At 46.2% G+C, this 27,236-nt stretch overlaps 2 protein-coding genes across 6 annotated transcripts in view; both read left to right on the top strand.

Moving 5' to 3' along the window:
• LOC114702863 (protein FAM104A) overlaps nt 1-12,360 on the top strand; it is a 61,745-nt gene extending 49,385 nt beyond the window's left edge. For all 5 annotated transcript variants that reach the window (XM_028883439.2, XM_028883443.2, XM_028883441.2 and 2 more), the window contains 2 exons: nt 119-218; nt 11,339-12,360. In XM_028883439.2, the coding sequence (XP_028739272.1) occupies nt 119-218; nt 11,339-11,572 (334 nt within the window). In that variant the 3' untranslated portion in view covers nt 11,573-12,360. The remainder of the gene's footprint in view (nt 1-118; nt 219-11,338) is intronic.
• LOC114702862 (protein FAM156A/FAM156B-like) lies at nt 135-24,960 on the top strand. The gene is made up of 2 exons (XM_028883438.2): nt 135-218; nt 22,257-24,960. The coding sequence occupies exon 2, from the start codon at nt 22,380-22,382 to the stop codon at nt 22,992-22,994; it is 615 nt and encodes a 204-aa protein (XP_028739271.1). The 5' UTR covers nt 135-218; nt 22,257-22,379; the 3' UTR covers nt 22,995-24,960.
• The last annotated feature ends 2,276 nt before the right edge of the window (nt 24,961-27,236 follow it).

Here is a 27,236-nt window from a genome sequence, read left to right as displayed (position 1 = left end):
GTGGATCCCCAGACAAGGCTGCGAATTTGGGTATCAGCACGGGGCTGAAAGTTAAGCACCCGAGAGATCAGTTGCTGAATGATGACAGATGTTCCTCTCCCTTTAAAACTCTTTTCAGGAAAAGGAGAAGAGATGACAAGGAGGAAGACACCCACCTTCCCCGTCATTCGAAGAGGAATAAGAAGGACCAGGCCTTCCAGGACCCGCGTGCTATAGAGGTAGGAACTATGGCCACCCAGCTTCTCCACTTGACTCATTGCCCGCTCTCTGGTGTTCATTTCCATCTCCATGAGGCAAGAGAACCCTCCCAGATGTCCTCGGGAAAGTCTTCTCCTTGGCTGCAATGGCTTTGAGGTAGAGCAGGATTTTAAGTATTGACATAAGCGTGATTTTTCTGTGCATCAGAACAGAGACAGGGCTGGCAGAGAAGCTTTCCTAGGCACAACCAGGAGGAATGGGGTCCCAGAAATTCCTCCACCTTGCAAATGAGGAGGGAGAATCGAACCCCTTCTGCAGTTAGGATAGAAATAAACTGCAAGAACAGAGAGGCATGCTACTAGCTACAGTGCTTTCTTGCTTTCTCCCTGAAAAACCTAAGAGGCAAGTGGGGGTTGTGGGAAGGGATTTGGGAAAGCTTTAGTGATGCTTGGGCTGAAGAGCTGGCATTTCAACCTCAACAGACTTCACTTTAACAACCAGTAAGTGGTAATGCAGCATGGTTTGAATGGAAGCATAAGTTAGTGAGGAGGGAGCACTATAAAGGGTTGCTGGACAAGTCTCATCAGGTAATAGTAAGTATGGCTCAATTTTTCCTTTCCCGAACAAGAGATAAAAGGCCTATCAACAGGTGCCTTCCTCTGGGACACAAACACAGGTAGGTTTTGGACAAAATGTACCCAGACCTACCCTAGTCAAGCAAGGAGTGTTCTTGACCCACTGAGTTTTCTGTTGCATATGGTCACCTAAATATGAATACTGGCCTTTGTTTCCAAGGTTAGCATCCTTAGACCTCCATGTGTAAACCTGCTCCCTGGAACAAAGGTATGAGACATGGTAGTGCAAACATAAGACAGAAAGCTTTGGTACATGTCTGTCTTCACAGTGTTTTCCTGATGGCTGAATAAAAGAAGAAATGGGCAGTGTGGGGTAGCTGTGGGTCACTAGTACAGATCCCAGACCTTCACTCTGCTATTGATCACATGGGAACTAATGCTCAAGTTCCAATTAAAAAGCAGTAAGACAAATGGGAAAAATACATTAAGGGCTTCACACCTATTCTGGTTAGACTTCTGAGCATCCTTGATTTTCCCCAACGGTTGGGACTACAGCTCTTAGTGACTCCACTGTTTTATGCAGGGTGAGTTAGGCTGTCTGCTGGAATGTTTGGTAGCCTCTTGCATTTCTTTCTGGTGTTAGCAGTTTGTGGTCCATGCTGGTTAATTTAACTGCCAGCCTCACAGGACATGGAACCACCTGAGAGGAGGATCTCTTTTTAATACTCATCTGTATTCTTTGAAAGGTCATGCATGGATATGATATTTCTTGATCATCTTCACCTACAATCTCTCCCTGCAGCTCTACCCTGGACTCCCCCAACCAATATTGGTCTAAATGTCAGAGCCTCCCTTTCACTGTGTATCCATGCACCTGTTTAACCCACTCTGTCCAGCTAGTGCTTCTGAAGTGCACAGAGCCTTGGGGTGATCCACTGAGTCCAAGGTAACTGACCAGGGGCCATCTACCCAGAGAGAAGTGACTCTTCCTTCTCCAGCAGCCATCAGTGCCCAGTAGCTCCTTAGCTGGAGGTCCAGCCACAACAGCACCTCCCAGGGGATTAACCTGGCTACATCATGTGCAGATAACCACAGCTACCATGGGTTCCCATGTGCAAGAGCCATACCATAACCAGGGGACAGTGTTTCACAGCACTCCTTCCTGTAATCTGGCCCTTCCATTCCTTCTGCCTCCTCATCTGCAATATTCCCTGAGCCCAATGGCAGGGGTAGGTGGCTGTAGATGTCCCATCTGTGCTCAGCACTCACAGCTGCTTAGTGTCAGCGCTTTGAACAGTTATGTGTTTCCACGTTGACCACTACTCATTGCAACTAGAAGCTTCTGAAACCAGTGTTGAGAGCAGTGCAGACCTATGCATGCAAACATAAATATCCAGAAGACAGTTTAGCAACATAGCCATTTAGCAGAACAACAGTAAATCCACCCCCAGCACTTTGGAGGAACTGTGGGCTCACTACTAATTGGTTTTGACTAGGTTTACAGTGCTAGGCATACACTCACTCATGTGGAGCAGGCCTCAGATCCAATCAGGAGAAGAATTGGTTAGCCTCAGGCACAGAACTGCAACTATTCCACCAGTGGACGCATCATGCCTGTCGGGCCAGTATTATTCCGTACAGGGTCCAGCAATGGGTAAGAACACTTATGTCTTTTCCTTCACGACAGCCAACATATATACCTTCTTGTGACTATGGACATTGGCCAGCTGGGAGAGTTTCTTGGTGAACTCAAGACTGATTTCCCTGTGATCTGTAACAGAAGTGTATAGTGTCTCAGCTACAGGGTCCTACCATCTTGTTCTGTTGGACAACCAAGAGTAATGGCAATAGCCTTCATTATTTGGTCACCTCTGAGGCTGGCCAGACAATAGGGAGGTAATTTATGTGCCATGCGGAGATTTTACTTAATGACCTACGGCTTCTGGGAATACCATTGTTCATCCACATGCTTGTTCAGAATAGCATGTATGGGGGCTGGAGAGATGGCTCACTCATTAGTATTGTCTGCTCTTCCAGGAGACCTCGGTTCATTCCCAGATCTACATGGCACACTTGTCTGTAACTCAAGTTCCAGGGGATCTGACACCTTCACAGACATACATGCAGGCAAAACACCAATACACATAGGATAAACTAATCATTGAAAAATAGTATGTATGACCTCATTTACAATCTAGTGTATCTCCATAAAGCTTGTTCATACATCCTTAGTTTTCCTTAGCATGTCCACATCCTGCCTTCTATTCTCCACTCCTTTCCCCTATTCTCACTTAAACTTCAACCCCCCCGTATTCCCCTCACATTCTTTCATATCACATGCCTTCCACAACCTCCTCTTGTTACATGTATTTTACCTGGGGTCTAAGGCCATGGGTTCTCACACATCTTCTCTCTGCACACTTCATTTTGGTTAGCCCTTACCCCAACTCCTGATTTTCCCATTCCCATCACTCCAGAAACTGCAAGAGCCCTTCAAACTCGAGGATTTCTGCTCTCTACGTTCATTTTACAAGTATTCTGCTATTTCCCGTCTCTGCAAGCTGACGTCCCCCAACGCAATGGCCTGTTTCTAGTTTCTTGGGTTCAAAATGGACTCCAGGATAAGCACACAAAACAAAATATTCGAAGCCTGGACCCACATAGGAGTGAAAAGATGTGGTATTTTTCCTGTTGGGGATTGGGTGACCTTACTCTGTCTAATTGTTTCCAAGGTTGTTCGTTGACTTTCAAATAGTCCTCCTGAGGAATTATTTCAATCAGTTTGGGGTGCGTGTGTGGGGTATGTCTTGACTGTTGGTGATGTAGAAAGAGCCAACCCATTGAAGGTGGTGCCACTCCCTGGGCAAGGCACCCAGAATGTATAGGAGAAAAGGAAAGCCAGCTATAAGCAAATGATCAAGCAAGCAAGGATCCCTGTGCTTTCTCTCTCTGCTCTTGACTGGAGGTGAGATGCTGCTCTTAAATTCCTGCTTTGACTTCCCTGAAGTAAGGAATGAAAGCCTGGATCTGTAAGTCAAAGAAAAACTTTCAACCCTGAGTTGCTTTGGGTCTGGTTGTTTTATCACAGCAACAGAAATGAACTGAGTAGGGGGCCATTTACATCGCTCTTGATTTCTTTGTATGATCTGGAAGACAGAAGAACATTAGAGGGCTCTGAGTCTCTTATTGAGCCAAAGAGATGTCCTTAGTTGTGTTGTCTAAGCCTAAGCAAAGTGGGTACCCCTGAAATGACCTTCTTGCAAGATACATTCATTGAATGGGTGTGCATGGGGTGGGAGAGCCTGGCCATTGATGGCCTAATAGCTTGTAGACACTTTAAGAACCCTTGTCCATGGAGCATGCCCAAGTATGGCAAGAACTCTCATGTGCAAGTTCACGTTAGAAGCTGAGTTGTGGATTGAAGATAAACATGTCCACGTGTTTTCTTCAGGTGAGGCTTTCCTAGTCATCTTTTGTTTGCTTTGTTGAAATCCATTCCCTTCTTTCACACAGATGAGGTGACATAGCTTATATCAGAGGTTGAATTTTTCAGTTGAAATACAGCTTAGAACTCAAGGTCTGGCCCAATTTTACCTTCTGGACTTCAGAGAGCCTGGATTAGACTACCTGCCCACAGAACTTCGGACATAAACATCATTCATTCTCTTGCTCATTAACAAAGTAGTAGTGATTCTACAGTCTTCTGACTCAAGAGAGTGTGCATCCTTCTGGAGGGATCAGAGAAGGTGGGCCGCCAGTGCAAATGTGAGGAGCCTTGGGAGTTCTTAGTCTAAAGACTTCAGTGGGCATGGTTGGGCTTGTCAGTTTCAGTTGTAAAAAACAGCATCTAATTCCGCGGGTGCAGCAGGTTTAAGGATGAGTTTTGTTACACTATTGGGGTTCAGAAACAAATGTCTCTCAGGTATACAGGAATGGAATTACACAGAAAGCTGGGTTGAAGGTAGAAAAATGTTGGATTCACTTGCTTTTCACTTAGGAAGCATTATCCAGTTCTATATCATGAATACACGTGGATTTCCATTCAGTGTTTGTGATGCTGTTTCATGATCACATTGTTCCTATGGCTTCCGTTTCCATTTTCCCGTCATTTGTATCATTAGCCAATTGAAGGTCTCTTTCCACCTCCTGTGGAGCCTGGAGACCTGCCATCCTTCTTCCAGGTGCTGTCTTCCTTCTCTCCTGTGATTCTAAGCTGCTGTCTGCATCCCTGCCACCATCTCTGTGGCGGTTCCTTTTCTAGAGCTGCTCACTGCACCCTACTTTCTGCAGCTGCCCCTTCCTTGGCCATTGATTACACTGGAGAACTCAACCTGGGAAGCCTGCTAAACTCAGTCCCAGGAATGTATGTTTACCCGGCCAGGAGTCCTCTGCAGTGGCTGGGATGTTCTTGTGTGTATGTACAGAGCTCTCAGCGACTCTTTCCTCCTCCACTCTCTGGGTACCAGTGCATGTTCCATGTGTTTCTGCCAACATCATCAAGATGAGCACAGCCTGTTGGGATACTTAGCAAAACTGTGTGGGTGGCCTCCGTGTTCTTTGTCCTCTTTCCCATCCGTCCATTAGAATATCTGTCTGTTCAGCTCAATAGAGTTCTCAGCATGAAAGCCCAGGCCTCCACATGTTCTTGCCATGATGGCTCTTGTGCTTGCTATGGCTGGAGAAATTCTTATCATCATGTGTCTGCCTCTCAAAATCTTCCTCACACTCCTGAGCTCTTGTTCTGCCTGTTAATATTCTGCCTGTCCTACACTGGCTGGTGCAGGTTCCTTTCATCCTTTTCTCAGTCATTTATTTTATTCTTTCAGATCATAATATAATTATGTTATCTCCCCCTCCCTTTGTCCCCTGAAACCCTTTCATACCCTTCTTGCTCACTGTCAAATTTTTGGCCTCTCTTTCTTTAATGTGATTATACTCACATACACACACACACACACACACACACACACACACACACACACACACACACACACGCAGGGACTGAAAAATAAAGTCACTATAATCTTACGAACGTCAGTATAACCTTACTTTTATGCATGTCTTCTGGACTGAGCATTTGGTATTGGATAAGCAGATGGTGTGCTCTTTTTCTCACTGTCCCCTTAGTTGCCTATAGGTTTTATTTTTGTTTCCTTTTGTTTTGTTTTTGAAACATTCAGTGACTCAGGCCTTCCCTGTCCACTTGGGCATGTCTGTCACGGTTGTTCTTCTGTTCATGCTTAGGCCCTCTTGGTGGTGAGACTTTATGGGTGCAGTTCTGTCATTCCTAGAAGACAGTCTCATTGTAAACTCCATGATTCTCCGTTCTAACAATCTCTCTGCCCCTCTTCCACTATTTTCCTCGTGTCCATTTTGAGGTGGCTCCACAATTCTGCATTTTCATTAGTTGTGCTTTTCTTTAATGGTTCTGTCTGTTGCAAAAGGAAGTTTCCATGATGATGCATGGAGACCACACTTCTCTGTGGGTATAAGATAAATGTAGTTAGGGAATACACTGTCTTGGTAAAGTGGCAGTTACTGGTTCTCCAGATTCCATTACTACTTCTACCCTTGGTGTAGTTGGCTAGGGTTCCTGTACCAGGTATGATTTCCCTCCTACTGATCAGGGCTGAAGGCTGATTAAGGGTCTGCAGGTTACCACTGATGTTTGTGCCACTATCGCACCCTTAGGATTATCTGGCGGTGTTGGTTGTTGTGGTTCACAGACTTCATAGCTGGGTAGGACTGCTGGATGCATCCCTCTTTTGCAATCTTGTACTCAACAAAGGTAGTCAGCCATGATAGCTAGTCCTCAGGGAGGAGGCTTTCGGGTCAGTTCCAGCTCAGGGGCCTCTGGGGACAGGATGAGATTCCTGCTCCATTAGTAAATACAGAAGCATATGTTTGGGTAGATTGGGCATCCCAAGGGCATGTGTCTACCCAGGCATTCTCTCACAAGTGCAGCCCAAGTGAATATGGCTCTGAGTCTACTGAGAAAAAAGCACCACATGTGATTCTCTGTCCTGTCCTCAAATAGAGCTCTACCTGTTCTCTGCTGGCCACACAGCTTCTTTGGCTCTGAGGCAAACATGCAGACTTTATTAAGGCCTTGAACAAAGTATAACCTTGCCCATGCACATGCACCTGGGCCACATCATCATTGTTTAGCACATCTGGAATCTTTAAATGTTGAGGTGTTCTTCCCCAGATTCTTATTAAATATGTTTTTATTTTATAGAGTCTGTGGACCTGCAAGGGTGTGCCCAAAACAAGTGCTAACCTATGTGGAGAGTGCAGATAAACAAGAGTGGGCTTTGTGTGGCTGAAGAGATGGCTGAGCAGTTGGGAACAGTAGCCTCTCTTTCAGAGGACATGGACATCCATACTGAGGGGTTTCCTTCCACGTGTAACTCCAGTTGGAGGGCTTGCATCCCCCTGTTCTGACCTGCACAGGCACCTAAGTACTTATGGTGCACATAGCATTTACTCAAGAAGACATGAATCAATCAATCATTTTTTGTTTGTTTGTTTTCAAGACAGGGTTTTTCTGTATAGGCCTTGCTGTCCTGAAACTCATTCTGTAGACAGGTCTTGCTTTAAACTCACAGAAATCCAACTTCCTCACGATCCAGGTGCTGGAATTAAAGGCATGTGCCACTACAACCCAGCCAATAAATCTTCCTTTTTTCCTAAAGGATTGGGTTTCCTACTTGAGTGGGCGTTCTGAAGAGACGTTTCTGGGACCAGTCAGGACATGCTAAGAAGCATTCATGTGTCAATAAAATTTTGGACAGTCTTGAAGCATTTCAGGTCTTTTATGTTCTGGGAAGAGAACTCCCCTCTGAAACTGAGGTGGAGGAAGGTGAAAATATTTCTGCTATGAAGAGCAGTTTGGGCTGTCAAAAGGGCAAGCCGATCAAGCAGTAAACCAATTCACAGTTGGTCCTGCATCATAACTATTTCTTAATTCAAAGATTCCTGCTCAAGGTCATTCTCACAGCAGGACTGTTACATTGTCCAGGCTTTGTAAGTGGGAGGACTCTTGATTAGATGACTAGCCACTGTGGATGGAGAAAGCACTGTTGGGGAGTGGGAGGTTAGTCTGTCTTCACCACAGTGGAGCACACTGAGCACTCTTCCCAAGGTCTCTTCTCCAGCACTACACTTCATTTCTCTAATCTCTTGTTGGAAGTCAGGAGGAACTGAGTCTCACTTAGAATTTGATTGGCAGTGTGGTAGCATTGCGTGATTGAGTTACTTACAAAGTGAATCTTCGTCTATAAACCTCTTGCTATAGATGAGATGGAAAGCAAAGATATCCCAAACATAGAAATAATGGTTTCCTGTCTCAAGCTGTATAAGTGCGTGGTAGTTTGAGGAAGAAAGGCTCCAATAGCTCATATATATAAATGCTTGATCCTCAGTAGCTAAATCCGTTTGGGAAGGATTAGGAGGTGTGGCCTTGTTGGAGGAGGTGTGTCGCTATGAGGGTGGGCTTTGAGGTTTCAAACCCCCATTCCATGCCATTCCCAATTTGCACTTGCTGTCTGTCTGTCTGTCTGTCTGTCTGTCTGTCTCTCTCTCTCTCTCTCTCTCTCTCTCTCTCTCTCTCTCTCTCTGTCTCTCTCTTTGCCTCATGGTTGTGTGTCCAGTTATATGCTCCCATGCCTGCCTTCCTGCTGCCATGCAGCCTCCATGGTGGTCACAGACTCTAACTACCCTCTGAAACTGTAGGTCTCCAGTAGCACTTCTGTAAGCCACCTTAGTCATGGTGTCTTCACAACAATAGAAAGTAACAAAGACAACATTAGTGTGTTTCCAACCAATTATTAGTGTTGAGTTTTATTAGCAACCCATTAATGCTTTGAAACGACTTGAGAATTAGACATCCCATAAGAAATCATGAACATCATTCTATATCACCGAAAACACAACTGTACCCTCCTTGTTACCAGAAATGGGCCGGAAGACTCTATTTAATTAGTAGAAATAATATTGTTTAGATGAATTAGATTTTTTTCAGACTTCTTTCTGTCGTTCATTCTTTTTACTTGTCTGCCTGCCTCTCTACCTGTCTGGCTTGCTGTTTTGGCAGATTCTCAATACACAGCTAGGACTGGCCTGGAACTCACTATGTAATCCAGACTGACCTCCAGATCCTCCTACCTCTGCCTCCCAAGTGCTGGTATATCAGGTATGTGCTAATATGCCCTGGCAGTTACTTCCCTTGTAAAAACTGTTTAGTGATTTCTGGTTGTTAATATTTGAGACACTGAAGTTGTAAAACCCATCAATGACCATTATTGTAATAATGATGCCTATATACAAATGAGGTAAAAATTTTATGCCAACTAGAAATGAGAGGCTGGTCATCTGTTGTTTTCTTCTCAATGGCTCTGAAGAATTCCATTCAGGGCTGTGAGTTTTTCTTTAAGTTCTCATAGGAAGAGTCTCAGGTGGATCAAGTTCACCTCAACATGACTATTTTGCTTAAGATGATCATAACCTTGACATTCTGATCCTCCAATTTCCACCTGGTTCTACACCAGTTCTTCTCAGCACCTGGTGTGCTAAACTGGGCTTCAACCCAGTATTTCCTGTGTGCTAGGTGAGCTCTCTACCCATGTCACCATATCCTCAGCCACTTAATGTACTATATTCCTCTCCATTTGATACTATAATCTTCATGTCACAAGAGTTTAAACCAAATATGCTCCCGTTTCTGATGGTTCCCCTACTTGCCATATTGTTCAGAATATAGTCCAGCAGAAAAAAAGTAAGAAAAAGGAAGGAAGGAAGGAAGGAAGGAAGGAAGGAAGACAAAGAAAGAAAGAAAGAAAGAAAGAAAGAAAGAAAGAAAGAAAGAAAGAAAGAAAGAAAGAAAAAAGAAAGAGAAGAAGGTACCCACACCAAACAACCAAGAAAGGAAATCTACCTAAGGGAAACAAGAGTGTGTACTTGGTGATTTTATTCAATGTGATAGGTTAACTTGCTTTTGAGTGTTTATAAGCAAAACATACAGTAAAATTGCTACGTCTAGATTTTTACACTGGAGGCCTTTAAGGGGTATAGTTTGTCTGGGTTCCTCTGAGACCTCTTTCACAAGCATAGCCCTTAAATCCATGCAAAGCTATTTGACAGTTACACAGGTTCACTTGCCTTCTGTCTGTCTCACAGTCTTTGAATGCATGAATCTCATTGCACATATACTGCCATTGGCTACCTGTGAGTGATGTAGTGAGATGAGGAGATCCGCATGACCTGAGAATGACGACACATGTTGATGTCTGTCATTCTTAGAGCTACGATCATGAAAAATAGCCTTATAAGACATAGAATACCACTGAGTGGTAGTGGATGACACCTTTAATCCCAGCATGCAGGCAGATCTCTGTAAGTTTGAAGCCAGCCTGGTCTACAAAGCGAGTTCCAGAATAGGCTCCAAAGGTACACAAAGAAACCCTGTCTCAAAAAAAAAAAAAAAAAAAAAAAAAAAAAAAAAAAACAAACCAAAAACAAAAAACCAAACAAAACAAAACATCAAAAAAAAAAAACCCACATACAATACCAATATTGTTCACCATTTCTATTCAGATAAGGGTCATTGTGATCACCTCCTCCCCCTTTGAACTTCTTAAGATTAAAGGCAAGCAGTCCATGAGTGTGTGTACAAGTGTGTGTTCCTGTACTCAAGGTGTTGTTACCCAAGGTCCCATGCATGTGAGGAAAGTGCTGTACCACTGAGTTACATTCCTAATCTACAGAATTCCAAAATAAGTCTTTTTTTTTGGTGGGGGGGATCACACAAAATATTATCAATATGACAGAGTGAAGTTATTTCTGTGAAAGACAATATTAAGAGCAAACACACAGTATAGAAAGCACACTGAACCACAAACAGGAGACCAAGGGGTATCAGATATTAGAAATGCTGAGCGTTGGCCTACAGCTGTCATTTAAAACTATCAAGGCCAGTGTGAGATATGAGTGGAGCCTTGAGTTGCTATAGGAAGAACACTTATGTCCACTCTTGGGGGCAGGTACAGAAAGATCCTGTTATTTGTGTGTGTACCTGTGCATGTATATATATATGTAAATGGAGCTTTCCCCATCATTTCTTTGCCACATTGGAAAATGGACCTGCATTCCATCTTAGTTGTTTCATCAAATCCCTATCTCAGTCTGCAGCATTGATTGCTGCTTTCTCCTGGAGGTTGGGAGCACACTTCCCTGGTGCAGGTAATTGGAATGCACGGTACAAACAGGGCCAGAGGATATGTGGACGCATTTGGAGTGAGAAAGCCTGTTTTTGAACCCTTTCCCTGACATTCCCAGAGACTGACCTTTGGGCCTGTGGGACATCTCTTTCCTGTTCTGTCAAATGGGTATCATTATCACCAGCTTGAGCTATAGTGCTGCTGTGAGAAAGGAATGAACTAACCAAGTGATTGCACTTTATAGACTGTGAAGCCTTTTGTAGAGTGTGATGCCAGTATTCTTCAAGCTGACCAGGAAATGATGACAGTATCATAATAGCCATCCTCCTTCTGTCTTTCTCCTTCCAGTCGTCAAGCAGTGATAATGAAAGGATCCACAGCAGCATCAATAACCCCAACAGAGAAAGTGTACCAGAGAGCAGCTTAAACCAGAACATTGCCGAACTTAACTCCAATATCCCCGAGTTCTCCCACGAGGACTATGCATTGTTCCAAGGTCATGATCCTTACTCCCACATTAACCAGATCTTGAAGGAGGCTCACTTCTACAGCCTACAGCAGAGAGGACAATCTCCGACATGATCACCTAGGCGTCCTCCTCCCTTGTTTATAAAAAGCAATGGCATTCACATAAAGCAGTCTTGGCTTTTGTCTGTATTTTCAGTAAGAGGTCAATGGGCATTTGTAATCTTTTGCTGTTTTGCTCCACCACTGCGATTTCAAATGGTCCTTCATGACAGTTTAATATGTTTTCTGTCAAGTCTGGTGTCCAGTTCATGTTAAAATAGCAACATGAGGACTTCTCCTGATACTGAATGACTTATATGTCCAATTCGGGTTGGGTTCCAAGTCACTCATATAGGGTCTCTATGTTAAATGTCGTTTTAAAATGTGACTCCTTCTGAAAAGCTAAGTGGCCCAAAAATGAATGGCTGGTTTTCATTAAAACTTGAAAGAAGAAACAGCAACAAGAGACAAGCCAACACCAACCGGTGATGAGCATTGTGTAGGAGGGAGAATGTGACTGGCTCTCATTCTGAAATGACTGACAGGGCCGCTCCTCAGAAGGGAGATGTTCTACAGAAATCAATCTCTACTTACAATGGTGCCAATGTCAGCCATGCAGTTGTACATGTGAAGCCTGTGTCTAGTAACTGCACTCGTTGTATTCCAAGGGAGAAGCCTTCTTCCTTTAATGCTCCTGTGTGTGCCCTTCATACCTTGTGCAAAGCACTTGTAATTCTGTCAGAGAAGTGCATAGCAATGCCGTGGCTTAAGTGCAAAATCTACTTGTGAACCACTTATGTATTGTTCCTTACAGTTCCATCTATTATGTCTAATGTTGATAAAGTCTAAGCTACTGGACATGATATCTGACTCAGAGGTGTTGTAGAGCTGGGTGGGATGACTGTCCGTTCTATAATGGGGAAGAGGGCATCTCACATCATCAAAATCCATACAGTTGTTTGGGGCAGGGTGGGCCAGTGGAACAGTGCCTGTTTACCCTGTGGCAGACCCCAGTAATGGTACAAATATCAGCACAATTCCTGTGGCTTGTGATGAGTGAACTGAGGCACCATTAGAAGAAACAGGCAATGCCACTTAGTGATGGATCTGTCCCTGAGTTCAGTCATATCTAGCTACCAATCCAACCTGTGCAGGGACTCACTTCTTTAATGCTTACACTTTTTCAGTGATCAAGTCAGTGATCAAGGAAGCAGAAGGCATCATACTACCTGCCCTATATCTGTGAGGGCTACAACTTGTTTTAACATTTAATGGGAATAGCCTTACTCTGTTTGCTAAGCAAGCTCTCTATAAAGGGAACTACATGCCATGTGAAGGACATTTTTGTTTCTCATGGAATCTTTTATTCATTTTACATACCAATCACAGATTCCCCCTCTTCTCTCCTTCTGCCCCTACAGCCTTCTCCCCTCCAAGCCACCCCACATTCCCTCCTATAAGAAGGTAAGGCTTCCCCCATGGGGAGTCAGCAGAGCCTGTTACATTCAGTAGAGGCAGGTCCAAGCCCTTTCCCCTGCCTCAAGGCTCTAAAGTTGTCCCACCATAGGGAATGGGCTCCAAAATTCAGCCTATGCACCAGGGATGGATTCTGATCCCACTGCCAGGGGTCCCCCAACAGAGACCAAGCAAAGGACATTTTTTAATGGCTCCTGTTTCCAAAGTTGGAGAAGCAGGTCTTCAGGAGAAGACCCTAGTGTTTTTGGCAGGCAACAGTTAACAAATACTTGGTTAACATTTCCTCTGTAAGAGTAAAGCAAACAACCCAATACTAAAGAGGAGAAGGAATCTGAAATCTGAAACTGCATACGTGCAGCACAGTTGCAGACCACCGAAGGAGAATACGGCAGGGTGAAGTCTACAGCAGGCTGCTCTCCATGAGTAGGCAGCTGTAACAGTCATGCAGCGCAGATCTCTTGGGGGATAAAGGTGCTTTTAACCTAGGCTGACACCCTGAGTGCAATGCCTCATAGCCACGTGATGTGGAGAGAATGGACTCCAGAAAGTGGTCCTCTGCCCTCTTGAAAGCAAGTTTTCTCTCTCTGTCTATCCTCCATCCCTCTGTCTTCCTCTCTCCCTCTCTCCCTTTCTTCTCTCTTTCTCTTCTCGTCTCATATTTCACCAGGGTTAGCCCGGAACTCTCCATGTCAACCAGGCTGTCATGGAACAGAGGTGGACAGCCTGCCTCTGCTTCCAGTGTGCTAGGATTCACTGTTTGTGCCCTCATATCTGATCTTTCTAAAACGATTATTTGTGTTTGTTTTTGAAGTCGGGCTCTGACCATGTTACCAAGCTGGAACTGGATTGACTATTTACCTCCAGCTGGACTCAAAGTCCTGGAAATCTGACTGCTTCATCTCTTGTCCCGTGTCAACACCTTACTGTCTTTTGCAAGTTATTTAACTGCTTATCACGAGCCTAGGACCTAACAGATCCCAAGTCCTTTTTGGAATGGTGTAACCTCATCCTCCACAACGGTCCCTCAGGTAAAGTACAATTATTTTGTAAGTAACCAGCAGGCAAGAGAAGGGATCCTTTTCCAGTGAAGAATCAAGTAGCTGGAACAAGGAAAGAAGGTTTTGCCAAGGGTGATACAAGGCTTGTTTTTAGGGAGTAAGGACCTAACTGGCCTCTAGGAACAACCTAGTATGTGCTGTACTCCAGTGAGTTCCTCCCAACCCCCCTTGAGACAGAAGTAGGGTGAGCTTTAGAAGTCAGAGGCAGGGAGGGAAACTTGACACAAGTTGTCCACCCATGGAATCAGATCCTGAAGAAAGTGGCAGGAGTCCATGAGCAGCTTGAGGCACATAACTGCAGAGAAAGAACACAAGAGTTGAAAACCAGGTCTTTTCAACTTAGTACAAGCTCCCTCTCCTCTAATGTAGGTGGGCTGTTGTAGGCAAGGCCAGGAGATTCTAGACACTTCAGCAGGAGATGCCCTCTCATTGCATTGTGCAACTAGACAGTATTTAAGCCTAGTGATGCCATCCATGATGCGTACAGTGGACCAGAGACTGAGAACAGTCTCTCCTTCCTCTCTTCTGCTCTCTGCTTCTCTGTCTGCCCTACCTGCCTCTCTCTCACACACACTGTCTCCCTCCATCTCTGACCTTCACTCTCTCTAGCTCTCCCTTCCTCCCTCTCTCCCTGACTTTACTCCCTCCATCTTTGACCTGAAACCCACATCCTCTGGTGGTTTTTCATACACAACTACTATTAGATGCATGGAGGAATTCAATGTCTTTAGTCGGGGTGGGCTTGTCTATTCATGGCACAGACAAGAGGGATATCTTGACTCAAGTTAAGCAAGAGGGAATTTGAGGGACAAACTTGATGGTGGCCTTGTTTGTACCCATTGAATGATGCCTGGACAAGTCCTAATGGGCAGAGGAGTTTCTCATGTATTCCTTCCTGGATGTCTTATCGCCAGCATTATTGTGAAGTTCCTCGGTTGGGCCACTGGCAGATGGCACTGGTTTCACTTTGTGACTTTTCACATGGGAGACATGACCGTCACCTGCATGATATTACAGTCTTCGTTCTGTCCTTTCTACCTACTCTCACATGGTCCCTGCTGCAGATTAATGTGATCATTAGATCATTTCCTCTGGGGAATCCTTTTCTGTCTACTTGACCACAACACAGAACAGACTGAAACAAAGGTCACCTTGAGCTCTCCATCAAACCCTAACTTACAGGATTTTCTGAATCTTGTTCCATTCTCTATATTATCATCATTTTCCCCCTATCCTGTAAGATCTGTATAATAAGGTCATTTGTATCCCCACCAATTGAGGCAGATTTCAGAGCTGACTCTAATTTATAACTGTTGTCCTGTAATGCTTGGGAGCAGTTGTATGTAATTTTGGCTAGGTTGTTTTCTAAAAAGAAGTAATGGTTAAAATTATGAACCAAGACAAGGGCGGGGGCGGGGGGAGATCCAGAATTCTTCACAAGGTAGTCTGACTTTCCGTGTGTGTGTGTGTGTGTGTGTGTGTGTGTGTGTGTGTGTGTGTGTGTGTGTGTGTTTCTTTAAAGTAAGAGAGTTTGATAGGGACCAGGTGCATGAACATGGCACACCTTCTTGACCTTTGTGAGAGGTCCAATACGGTTACAATCCTGATTGACTGGTCTTTGCCACACTTTTGACCACTGTATTTTTATATGCTGAGATTTCCTGTTGAGCAATTAAATTTAGTTGTCAATTTTCAAAACACCATAGCACATACAGGGTAAATGTAGCTAAAAAGGAAGAGCCGATAATTGATGGCCCTCTGGAGAGAAACAGTACTGGTCATTTTTTCCTCCTGGAAGAGGAAAGATGTCCAAGGACTTGCCTTCAAATAGAAATGAAAACACAAGCCTGCTGGTGGAAGCCTGTAATCCCAGATAGCTGGGAGGCTGAGGCAGGAGGATGACAGGCTCTAAGGCAGAGCTACAGACTGAGATTAAGCATAGCCTCTGTAAAGAATGTGAGAGTTTGTGCAAAAGAAAATTTCAAGAGAAGGCTATAAATATAGTCCAGTGGTAGCTTATGCCTACTCTATATCAGGCCCTACGTTCAATACCATGTACAGACAAAAGTAAACACACACAAATAAAGAAAAACCCAGTAAAGTGTCCATAAGTTTTATGGAATTATTCCCAATGTAATCATCTCTCAGCAGTCAATGTAAGTATGAGATCAGAAGGATCTTCTTTCCTGCTAGTGGAAAGTCACAAAGAGATGATGTAGCACACAGGACAACAAGCTGGTAAGTTACTCAACAAATAGGACTGGACGGATGCAATCATAACCTCCATTGCCACTCTCTTTTTTTTTTTTTTTTTTTTTTTGGTTTTTTGAGACAGGGTTTCTCTGTGTAGCTTTGGTGCCTTTCCTGGGACTCACTTGGTAGCCCAGGCTGGCCTCGAACTCACAGAGATCCGCCTGCCTCTGCCTCCCGAGTGCTGTGATTAAAGGCGTGCGCCACCACCGCCCGGCTCTTTTTTTTTTTTTTAAAGATTTATTTATTTATTATGTATACAGTATTCTGTCTGCACATATCCATGCACGCCAGAAGAGGGCACCAGATCTCATTACAGATGGTTGTGAGCCACCATGTGGTTGCTGGGAATTGAACTCAGGTCCTCTGGAAGAGCAGTCAGTGCTCTTAACCTCTGAGCCATCTCTCCAGCCCCCGCCACTCTCTTTTACAATACTTCATCTGGAGGTATCCATGTGACCCAGCACTGGACATTAACTTCCTACTGCTCATCTTAAGCATAGTCTGGAGTCTCCTTTATGTTCTGAGGGCCTTTATTGTTGATGTTGACTTGACACATGCTTGGTGATTTCTCAACTCTCTGAGTGGCCTCGGATGCATATACTGAAATGCTAACAGTCTCGTATTGACTGGCAGCATCCAGTCATGAACAGGACTGTGTTTACTTTGATACTGTTGTGGATATATGGTGGTCCTTGGGTATGAGCTATAGCATACTGAGGTTTTGCCCATGTTCGTTATGTGATATGCTTCCCTAATGCCTTAGACCGATTCCATGGCATTTTTATGCAGAGTCCATGGCTCTAGGTGTGTCAAAGACAGAGACTAAATCTCCACAGTGAGGACCTACTTGAGTCTGTAGGGCTCATCAAAGAAAGATGAATCAGAAAGGCAATAGTCAAGTTGAACCTACAATTTAAACTCTAATTTCCAAAGCAGTTGACCCACAAGGTCTGAAGCTGAAACACTACCTGGGGAGCCACTATTGGCAAATGGACATTGGCACATTTCACTGATGCAGGCAATAATAGGAGCTATGTGGTGTAGGTTCTCAATCTGGATGGAGAGTGACATGCTTGATCTGTTTGCTAGGATCTGGTCATCTGGAGGGGACCGGCTGGTGCTGAGAACCTACAAGGGTAAAACTCAGGAGCACATTGTGTGGAACTACTGGAGATCAGCTTTTGGAATCTTTTATCAAAGTTTAAAGAAGAATGCTCATGTCAAGTGTAGTGAGGGCAGGATTTCCCCATCAATCAGAATGCCCCCATTCCCACTGAGAAACGTGTAATTGAGGCAGAGAACTAAGAATCCAGTAGTGAGCAATGGGGATTTATTTCCGTACACTGGGAGAGCCATGTTCTCCATTTTCAGCTTAAGAACCTAGATGCCTTGGTAAGTGGTAGAGATAGGCAGATTGGTGTCAGCAAGTCTCTCAGGCAGGATCGTGGGAGGCAGAGGCAAAAGCATCAGGACTTGGAGGCAAGCCTTGGTTGGCTGCCTAATGAGATCCAGGCCAAGTGGCAAACATTGCACACACGTAGCTTGCATGTGAGAGCGGGTTTATAAGCGTGGAAGACACAGACACATCCACACATATTCAGTAAGCATAGTGGCCAATTCCTATAATCCCAGAGAGGGCAGAGCAGGAAGATGGCCAGAAATTTGAGATCATTCTGTGCCACATAGTGAGTTTCTGGCCAAACTACACTACAAGTGAGACCTGAAATAAAAAATTAAAAATAAAGAATACATTCATAAAAGGGTTTCAAATGAATGCATAAATCTGTGTGTTTTGAACATGGAACTTTAGTAAGTTAATAAGGACACATTCGGCTTTCGGAATGGAGCAGCTACAGTGGGTAGTGGAGCCGTTGTCCTAGTCTCATTGCTGTCATGTAAAGGACACCCGCATATACCCCAGGGCCACCGAAATCCTGTTACCTGACTTGATTGTCTGCCAGCACTGAGCTTCCAGGACAGGGTAGCTACTGTTGTAGGTGGGAGCACCAGGGTGACTTGTGGTGATACTTCATTTGTATGTTAATAAATAAAGTTTGCCTGGAGATCAAAGGGAATAGCAAGGCATTTGAAGGTAAACACAAAAGTCAGGCAGTGGTATAACATGCCTTTAATTTGATCACATGGCAGGAAGGATCTCTGTGTGTTGAAGAAGACACTGGGAAACAGCCAAGCATGGTGACACACATCTTTAATCCTAGTGTCAACCATAGAGTCCTGGAAGTCTATACAGACATGCAGTAACAGGAAGTGAGGTAGCTGTGCTAAGAGCCAATGAGAGGGCAGAACAGCAAGGCAATAAAAGCCTGGGTAGACAGGAAGTAGCTGTCTTGGGATGCTAAGGTGGCATGGTGAGGTTAAGGTTTGCTGGTGGCTCTCACTATTTCCCTAATATCTAAGGCTTTTACACCTATATTTGGCTCTGTGTTTCTTATTTAATAAGACCATTTAGAAATTCTTCTAGAGAGACTCAGTCATCAGGACGTGTTTCCTGAAAGAAGGGGGACAGCAGGACTGACATGAGACTATGCTGCCACATTGCTGTCCTAAAACGATGGTGTGGCTCTGTCACCCACTGTATTTCATTTTATTTGCCCTTTTCTTTTTAATTTAGCCAAACCACCAAACCTGACATTTGCATTGTGGCATTTTCAAGGCCTAGTTTTTGGTGATCTCATCTCACTGCTGCTGTCCACTAGCCCTGAGTGACATGTCTATGCCAAGAGGCTTCAAATGCATACGCCTGGCTGGCCTGGAACTTCTCTTCTGCCACATCATTAATATCCCCTCCCAACAGGTAGAGAGCATCTCCAACTTGCTGATTTCCAACATGATCTTACTGTCCCCATAGGTATAGAGCTCTCAGGCTTGTTCTTCCCTTTCATCCAACCTCAACACCAGGACCCCAACAAGTCCTCTCTTCAGTCCTCCACCTAGAATTTGTCCAGTAAACTGCAGCTTCACTAGTGTTCCATCAGCCTGTCTCAGCTGGACTTGGTAAGATTCCCACCCTGGCTGTCGGCATCACTTTTAACCCCATCAAGACATTTTGAGGTCCCATTGAATTCTTAAGCGAGTAATTTAAGGGCTTTATTCTCTTGTTCGAATCTGTAGAATTCTCTGTATGATTGGGCGCATCTATAGAAATACGTCTTCGAACACAGTTGATGAGTGGCGCTAAATATCCGTGACAGTGCAGGGATAGAGTGAGGGGACTGGCATGCTCTGAGCAGTCACAGCAACCTCGCCACTGCTTTAACGGTCACGTGCCCACACCCTTGCCCTTGCCCCACAACGTTTGCTTCATGGATCCGTGGGAGCCGCTACATCTATAGACTCCTCTTGTGACACCCTGCTTCCCACTTCAAAACCCTCAACCACACTGTCCTTGTACCCAGATTCTGTTCCAAACCCCCACCAGCCCTCCACACTATCCCAAAGGATTCCTAGTCCTCCCATAACTGGCAATGCAAAGGTTGTTACCTGCTCAGGTATCCTGGGGTGGCTTTGTTTGGTTTGGTTTTTGTGCTACCTGATCCTGAGATAGATTGGAGTTTTGTTCATGCATCAAGACCAAAGCCAAATAATATTTATGTTTTGAGTGTAATATCCACCACCCCCAAATATTCTGCTTTCTGGATAAAAGGATCCATATGAGTTCACAGCTCAGCTCCTAGAGCGCCTGTAAGTTCCCCATGAATATCACTTACTGAGCAGTAGACAGAATGTGAGTGCCCTGACCAGAAACCTGGTCTCCAGTATAGACTAGAGCTAGTCACACTGCAGGGATGGAGGTGTCAGCAGCCTTCGGCAAAGATGAGCCTTCACATGGGTGCCCACAAAAATCATGGCCCCACTCCTCCAGTTTCTTCTGGAAAAGCTCAATGAGAGCAGTGTGCACTCTACGTCCCTCATTCCCACCCATCCAAGCCTGTGTCTTCCTCTGTTGGAGGTGGACACATGAGAGACCCTGACAACACATGGTGTGTCAGGTTGAGCTGTGGAATGGCTATCTTTCTGAAGGATGGGCCCTCATAGGCCTGGTAAGGAGGGCTCCTCTGCAGTAGGGACATAATGCATGTGGAGAGATCCATGCCTTGGTGAAGGGCAAGTTGGTGTTTGAGGAGTAAGTTGGTTTCCTATGAAACCATTGTGTCCAGGGAAGAACCAAGAACGGACATGTTGGGTTTGAAAGGTACGCATAGCATTCTGAATATCTTGAGAGGAGGACCTTGATCATCAAGAGGGAGGACATAGTCCAGAAAACCACTGTGCTGAAAATGGGCTGTCACCAGGTATCATTAAGCTAACCATGTTCGCAGTGATGATGGCTGCCGTTTGTAGCTGGATGAGCAGAGGGAAGTCGAGTGGAAAGGACAATGACCTTGGAGCTGTGCCAGGGACCTTCTCCAGTGACTGCGTAGAAGAGCAAAAACCAAGTCCAGAGGAGGTGAAAAAGCAGTGGCCTGTTTTCTGATGACTTCCATGAACAATGTGGGACTAGTTTCTCTCTCCAAGTCTCTCCCTCACTTTCGTTCCTTCTCCCGCACCCCTCCCTTCTTGGCATCCCTGGCTGTCTTTGAATTTCCTGAAGCTCGTGCTCAGGAGGCTACAAGATTGAATGGCAGCTGACTGGCAGTGCTGGCCAGGGACATTATTCAGTGTCTCCTTCCTGGAGCAGTTTCTTCCCGTCCATGCAGTAGCAAGCTTAACTTGATCACCCCCCCCCCCCCCCCGCCACACACACACACAGGTGAGCAAATACTCAGAATGTCTTTCTTCAGTTATCCCCCATGCCTTAGCATAGGGAGCCTTCCTGAAGGCTGCCTTCCTCAGCTTCCACAGTTCTCTGTCTTTCCTGAAGTGTGCAGAACACGCAGTCACTTGGGACAGAGCATGGGCAACTCTACCTTGCTGCTATCTGCAGGCAGAGGTGTGACTCCCATGTCCGAATTGATGAGCCACGAAGCAAACTTTGCCCTCTTTCACTGATGGCACCTTTACCCAGGTCGTTCAATGCCCCTTTGGTTTTACTTTCTGCCTGTCACGGGCCTTGCTTTTCCCCTGGGTGAGCAGACTCTTCTGTGTAACGCAACAGTTTGGAGCTGTCAGACATAGTTTGAGGAAGCAGTTTGCATGCCCAAGTGAAAGGACAAAAACCCTGGCCTTGCAGAGTGCAAGAATGGAGTATGGCTATGGTCGTCACAGGTCAGCTGATGCGTAGGTGTAGGAATACAGGAGGTAGAGGCAAGACCATATTCAAGCAGTTGAGCAGTAGTTGGCTCTGAGCGCTACGTCAGGACATCTGTGGCTGAAACTTAATGGTAAGTTTTACTTTTAGGTAACGTTTACTTTTAGGCTTTTGTCTAAGGTCACATGTTGCTACACAGGAAAGAGCCACCTCAGAGTCAATGAAAGGCCCTTGCCAAGATTCTATCATTCTCATCACAAGGAGGGAAATTTGGCTATGATCTCAGTACATGCCATGGAAGTGTTCACACAGGCAACCGAGCAGGTTCTAGGAGAGCATGGCAAGCCAATGATCCATGGGGTGAAAATCAGAGATAGGTGAGGTACTAGGTCTCAAATCCTTGTAAGCTCATAAAAAAAAATCAGCCCTATGGATTCATGTAGACACATCTGTGAAGAATGGCGATCGTTGTCCATTCATTGCTGTTGAGTTGCCTTTGAGAAAGGGGCGGGGAGTGAGGCAAGAATCGATGTGGTTCACCATATGATCCCTTCCTCATGAGCTGCCAGGCATGAGAAAGAGTACCAGCTGCCATCCCGGAATGCTGTTGATGAACCATGACCTGTGCTAAGCTCTCTGGACATGTGTCATCTTGTGTAGCCCTCGGAAGAAGCCTGGGAGGTGGCCCTATGTTGAAGATGAGGGACAAAGTGAGGTGAATAATCATGGGCTTTCTTTCTTCTCTTCTCACCTCTTGTTACAGTCTGGATTTTCCCGGCTGCGCCCATTCCTCCTGGCTATCGCCTAGTTATTCCACAAGTCTCCGCCTTCACTTTTCCTCCTGGAACCAGGGCTCAGGGTGGCCTCCGCCTCAGACTAGAGCCCCATGGATCCGCTGCAGAAATGGGATCCAATGTCGATTTCCATGCCCTCCCGCATGGCCACTGTGACAAGCTCCCAAGAGGCCTCAGCAGGCTCTCAGCCTTCCTCCTCAGAAAAGCTAAGCCTGGGCCTCAGTGGCCTGAGCCTCTGCCGCAGCCCTGCCTCTGTTGCCTCTGCTCCTTTGTCCGAGGGACTGCTCCAGCACCAGACCCGAGAGAAGAAGGCCCTGTGGCAGCAGTACTGGGAAAAGCAGGGCTTTCCTCAGAGGAAGAAAGTCTTCCTGAGACACTCGAGACGCTGGCACCGTGATCACATGGCACCTTACCTGCTTGAAAGGGATCTCAGAGGCTCTCCCTCAGGTGACAGAGCTCAGAATCAGCTCCGGTGCCAGGGCCACGTGCCGAACATTGCTGGGATGAGCGGAGACAGGAACAAGGCTCCCAACCCCCCCTCCTGGGAAACGCTGGTACAGGGCCTCAGTGGCCTCACCCTCAGCCTGGGAGCCAACAGAGCGAGCCCCCTGCCTGAAGGGCCTGGGGAGCAGCAGGACCCAGAGCAGATGCTCCAGCTGGAGAGGCAGCAGGAAAGCATGAGGATGTTCCAGAGGATGCTCAAGTAGAGGATGGAAGAAGGCTGCGGAGCTGGCTCCCAGAGGACGGAGGTGAAAACGGATTCAGACAGTGCGGCACAGCCAGCTCAGGGGCCCAGACCCTATTGGATCAAGGCAGTCAGCTGCCTTTGGATGAGCCCCAACACTGTGCTATGATGGGAGTTGTCCTAGGAAGGCTTCAACTTCCCTGCTTATGTCTTGAAGCGTGCCTTTGTGGGTATGGTGGTGTGTGTTAGCCGATACAAAAGAAAACTGGGGACCAGGGATCCCTGAACCGCCATGTTGTGATTCACACACAGAGAGTTTTCACTCATTTTTCTGGGAACTCAATGCCCCCCATCTTCCTTTTAAAAAGAACCAACATCGTCTCTGTGTGTATATGTATATATGTATATATGATGTATATATAAGACATGTATATGTCTTCTATATGCCTTCTTGATCTTAGTTTATTGAGTGCCCCAGAAAAGGGCTTACAGATACGATGGGATGCATGTTCTGGATAGCAGAGGCAGATCAACTTGCAGCTTCTAGAAGTTGAAGCAAGGGAATGAAGCTTAACGCAGCAAGCTACCGAATGCACTGTATTGGGTAAAATACCCAGGGTTTGAACCTACACGGAACAAGGGAAGAGTCCCCCCTTAGCCATACCAAATTCTGGATCTCTGCAGGAATTCCCTGTTGTTCACTCAATTATTGCCATAGCAGAGGCTGACTTGGAATTTCATAACTGCATCACAATCAACCCCCTGCCTCTTCATCTGCTCAATGAAATCATTTAAAGACATGCAGCCAGGTCAGGAGAGACGTAGTCTCATGTAGACGAGGAGACAAAGAGACACGAAGGTCAAGTGTGCATGCTGGGGTCAGCATGGACAGTCTGGGGAATGGGCAAGGACTGTACTGAAGGAAGGATTGGGTGGCATCATTATAGTGCCGGACATTGGTGTACATAGCATTATCACCAGAAATTGGTGATACGTGGCGAATGTCATAAGGACTGTCTTCACGAGTCCCATGTTTTCCAGTAATGACAGTATAAATAACCGTGGCCTGGGTATACACATATTATAGAGAGGAAGCTGGGGAGGTCCGTTTGCCCTTAAGTTTGTTCTTACAGGTCAAGGGCCAGCAGTGGAAAGTATTCCATAGGTTTGTTAGTGGTAGTGTTGGGGATCTGTGTGTGCTCTGCATCTCTTAGCTGCTAAAAGACTCTGATGATTCAAGAGAGGAGATGGGAGGGCAGAAAGCACCCCTCGTTGAATTGACAAGAGGACCAGCCTGTGACCTGCCTACATGCCACACAGGTCGGGGAGGGGCTGGTGCCTTATTCAAGTGAGGGAGTTGGCCATTGCTCCAGGTGGCTGCTTAGCAACCGCTGTGCAGTGCTCAGTGTATAACTTCTCAGTGCTAGAGGGAGCTGGTGGAGGCTCGGAAACACATCCCTGCCAGCCATTACGGGTGCCTTGATAGCTCTGTGTGTGATGGCATCCTGTCAGGATAAACCTTGTCTACTGGACTACAAGGGGAGCCTGTGAGACGTGTTCCTCACTGTGCTCTCTGTAGCCCTGACCTCTCACGTGCCCCCTGACCTGTAGTCACTGGACAGGGCACCCGGACCTCTGTCTCATCAGTGGTGTCAGGGCCTACAAGTGGGTTTTACCTCCCCCAACATTGGAATGATTTGCTCTTTTCAAGTCTGTAGTGTCCTGTGCTTGTACCAGACGCCGTGAAATGCACTGTTCCAAATGTGAAAACATGTTCTCTTCTGTGACCAACTGCCTCCTGTTGTTAATGTGGACTGGAATGTGATCATGTCATTTTGTCAGGGATTTGGGAAGGTGAGGAAACTGTGTAGTGGTCTCCACCCTAATCCAGGAGACAAATTGTTTGTTCAACACATTGTGAGTTTTGTAACACATGGTCTAAGCCACGCTACTGATAATGTGATGAGTTAAATTTCCAGTACAATTAAGTTTTCTGTGTTACTTTACGATATCCCTTCCTTGATACGGCAATGCTTACTTTTGTCCTTTTCAACAGTGGATCTCTTGTAGTAGGTGGTTTCTTCCTGTGACATCTTCCCCTGCCCGATTCTTCACCTGCCTGACAGTCTTCCTGATGGTGCCTCTTCATGCAGTAAGACCACGTGGCCCCTCGTCAGAATACATATTGGTAAAGTTTCAGAGAGAGATGACAGAGTAGGAGGAGGTCACTGAACCATGTGGCCTAAGGTCCACGTCCCTGGATAGTCAAGTGAGCCACCTCAACCAACAACAGGATCCGCTGTGACTCTGTTGGCATGGTGGATGCAGGAACTTTTGGCAGGACGGTCCAGGCTCAGCTGCCAGCTCCACTGCCCCCCCCCCCCCCCCCCCCCGGAAAACTCCATGCCTTCTATGGATGACAACACTGAGGGATTGGCCAAGAACTCCACCCCAGGCATCTTAGTGGTCACTGGAGCCCTCACGCATGCTCCCTGCTTCCCCTGCGGGGTGGTCTTCTGTTCGGACGAGGTAGTCTCCTTACTTTGTCCTCGGTTGTTTGAGTCCCATTGACGCTCTCCCTTGACCATGACTACTGACTCATCATCTTTACCTCCTTTCATTTCATTTCTCCGTCCCGCTCCAGGGGTTGAGCTGTACAATTACATATGTGTGCTGTATGATTGAGTGCCTGCAGGAGTGTGCAAGTGTGGGCCCTCATGCCTGTGTGGCTGGCGGTCTGAGGTTGACTCTGTGTGTGTTGCTCTATTCCTCTCCATCATGTGTTCTGAGACAGATCTCTCCCAAGATCCTGGACGTCACCAGTGAGGCTTGATCAGGTAGACAGTGAGTTCCAGGGATCCTCTTCTATCTGCCTAGCAACCCTCGGATTAGGGGTGTTCCTGCCAGGCCTGGGTTTTGACTGAGTGCTTGGGGATCCAACCTCAGGGCCTCTTGCCTATGAGCCAGACACTTTAAAAGCTACCTGGCTCCCCAGCCCTGAGCTGTGCACTTTGAATCAATTGCAATCTACCTTCAAACAACACCAGCTCTTTCCTGACTCGTAAAGCCCCCAGGCACAGTGTGCTCCCACTTCCTGCCTCACAGTCTTTGGTGGGGTGTTTCTTGGATGAGAAGACCAGGAGGTGTTCCTCACACTCACTCACAGCAGGCAGCATCTTCCCGAGCACTTTCCAGTGCCTTAGGTGTGTTTCTGCCGCTCTCAAAACCTCAAGCACGTTTCAAAAGCTGGTGCTACAAGAGAGACTCTAATTATGCCTTGATTGGAGTTGTCATGGTGATGCCATTGGAATACCTTTCATCGTGCAACATGATTTACCTCTATGACTGTGTCGTGCCAACCCCTCCCAGCCCTTTTGAAATGGACAGACATTCCCCCAGTGCCCCATTCTGATTTTCTCTCATGAAAGGTTGGAGATACGTGTTCCTTAAATGTCGTGACTCAGTGTGAGGCCCTGTGAGGACTCTGGAAGGAGGCGGTGGCAGAGGTGTGGGTTGGTAATTTCATCCCGACACCTCTGTGCCAGAGGAAATCAATAACCTGGGAGCAAAAGAGATTTTTCTGAAAGGATGGAGTGCGGGTGGTTGCCTAGGTTACCAGGAGAGAGAGCCAGGGCTCATGGAGACTGCCACGTGACCAGCCTCATTCTGCAGGACCCAGACTTGAAGCAAGAGTGTGGGAGAGCATGCTCAGTATTTCAGAGCCTTCTCAACATTAGGAGTTTCCTGAAGGTACTCTGAGCCTGTTTGTGAGAAGCAAAGTCAGAGAGGACAAGAACAGGGACTCGAGCACTAGCTACAGGGCCCATTGATTAGCAGTGAGAGCGTCCAGATGGGGCAGCTCCTTTCCTCCTGCTGGCAACCCGGAGCGGGTCTGGGAACACCTGTGCAGCCCTGGTCCCAGGGCCACAGATGCTCTGCTCTCTGTGCCGCCCGCCCTGTTGTGCTGCATGGGCGGGTGCTTTCACAAAGGGGCTGCAATGGAGCAAGCTCAGAATCCATGGTCTCACGGGTGCACAAAGGAATTCTCAAGATTACAGAAGAACCTCTCCCTCACCTTCCCACTCCATCTCTCCCTCTCTCTCAGTTGCTCTGTTAGGACACAGAACAGAGGAAAGTGTCATATGTTCCACACCATATATTCACCCACAGGGTGTAATTCTGAGGTAAATGAGCTTGACTATATGTATACATGTATACTGCATGACCCCACTGTGTGTGGGACCAAAAATGGTCATATTGTTTT

This window comes from Peromyscus leucopus, chromosome X (genome assembly GCF_004664715.2).
Source record: "Peromyscus leucopus breed LL Stock chromosome X, UCI_PerLeu_2.1, whole genome shotgun sequence".
NCBI classification, from domain to species: Eukaryota; Metazoa; Chordata; class Mammalia; order Rodentia; family Cricetidae; genus Peromyscus; species Peromyscus leucopus.
This window is presented reverse-complemented; position numbering and strand designations above follow the sequence as displayed.

What these genes read in the sequence shown, in the direction of transcription:
- LOC114702862 (XM_028883438.2), top strand. Translation starts at nt 22,380, where the DNA reads ATGGATCCGCTGCAGAAATGGGATCCAATGTCGATTTCCATGCCCTCC.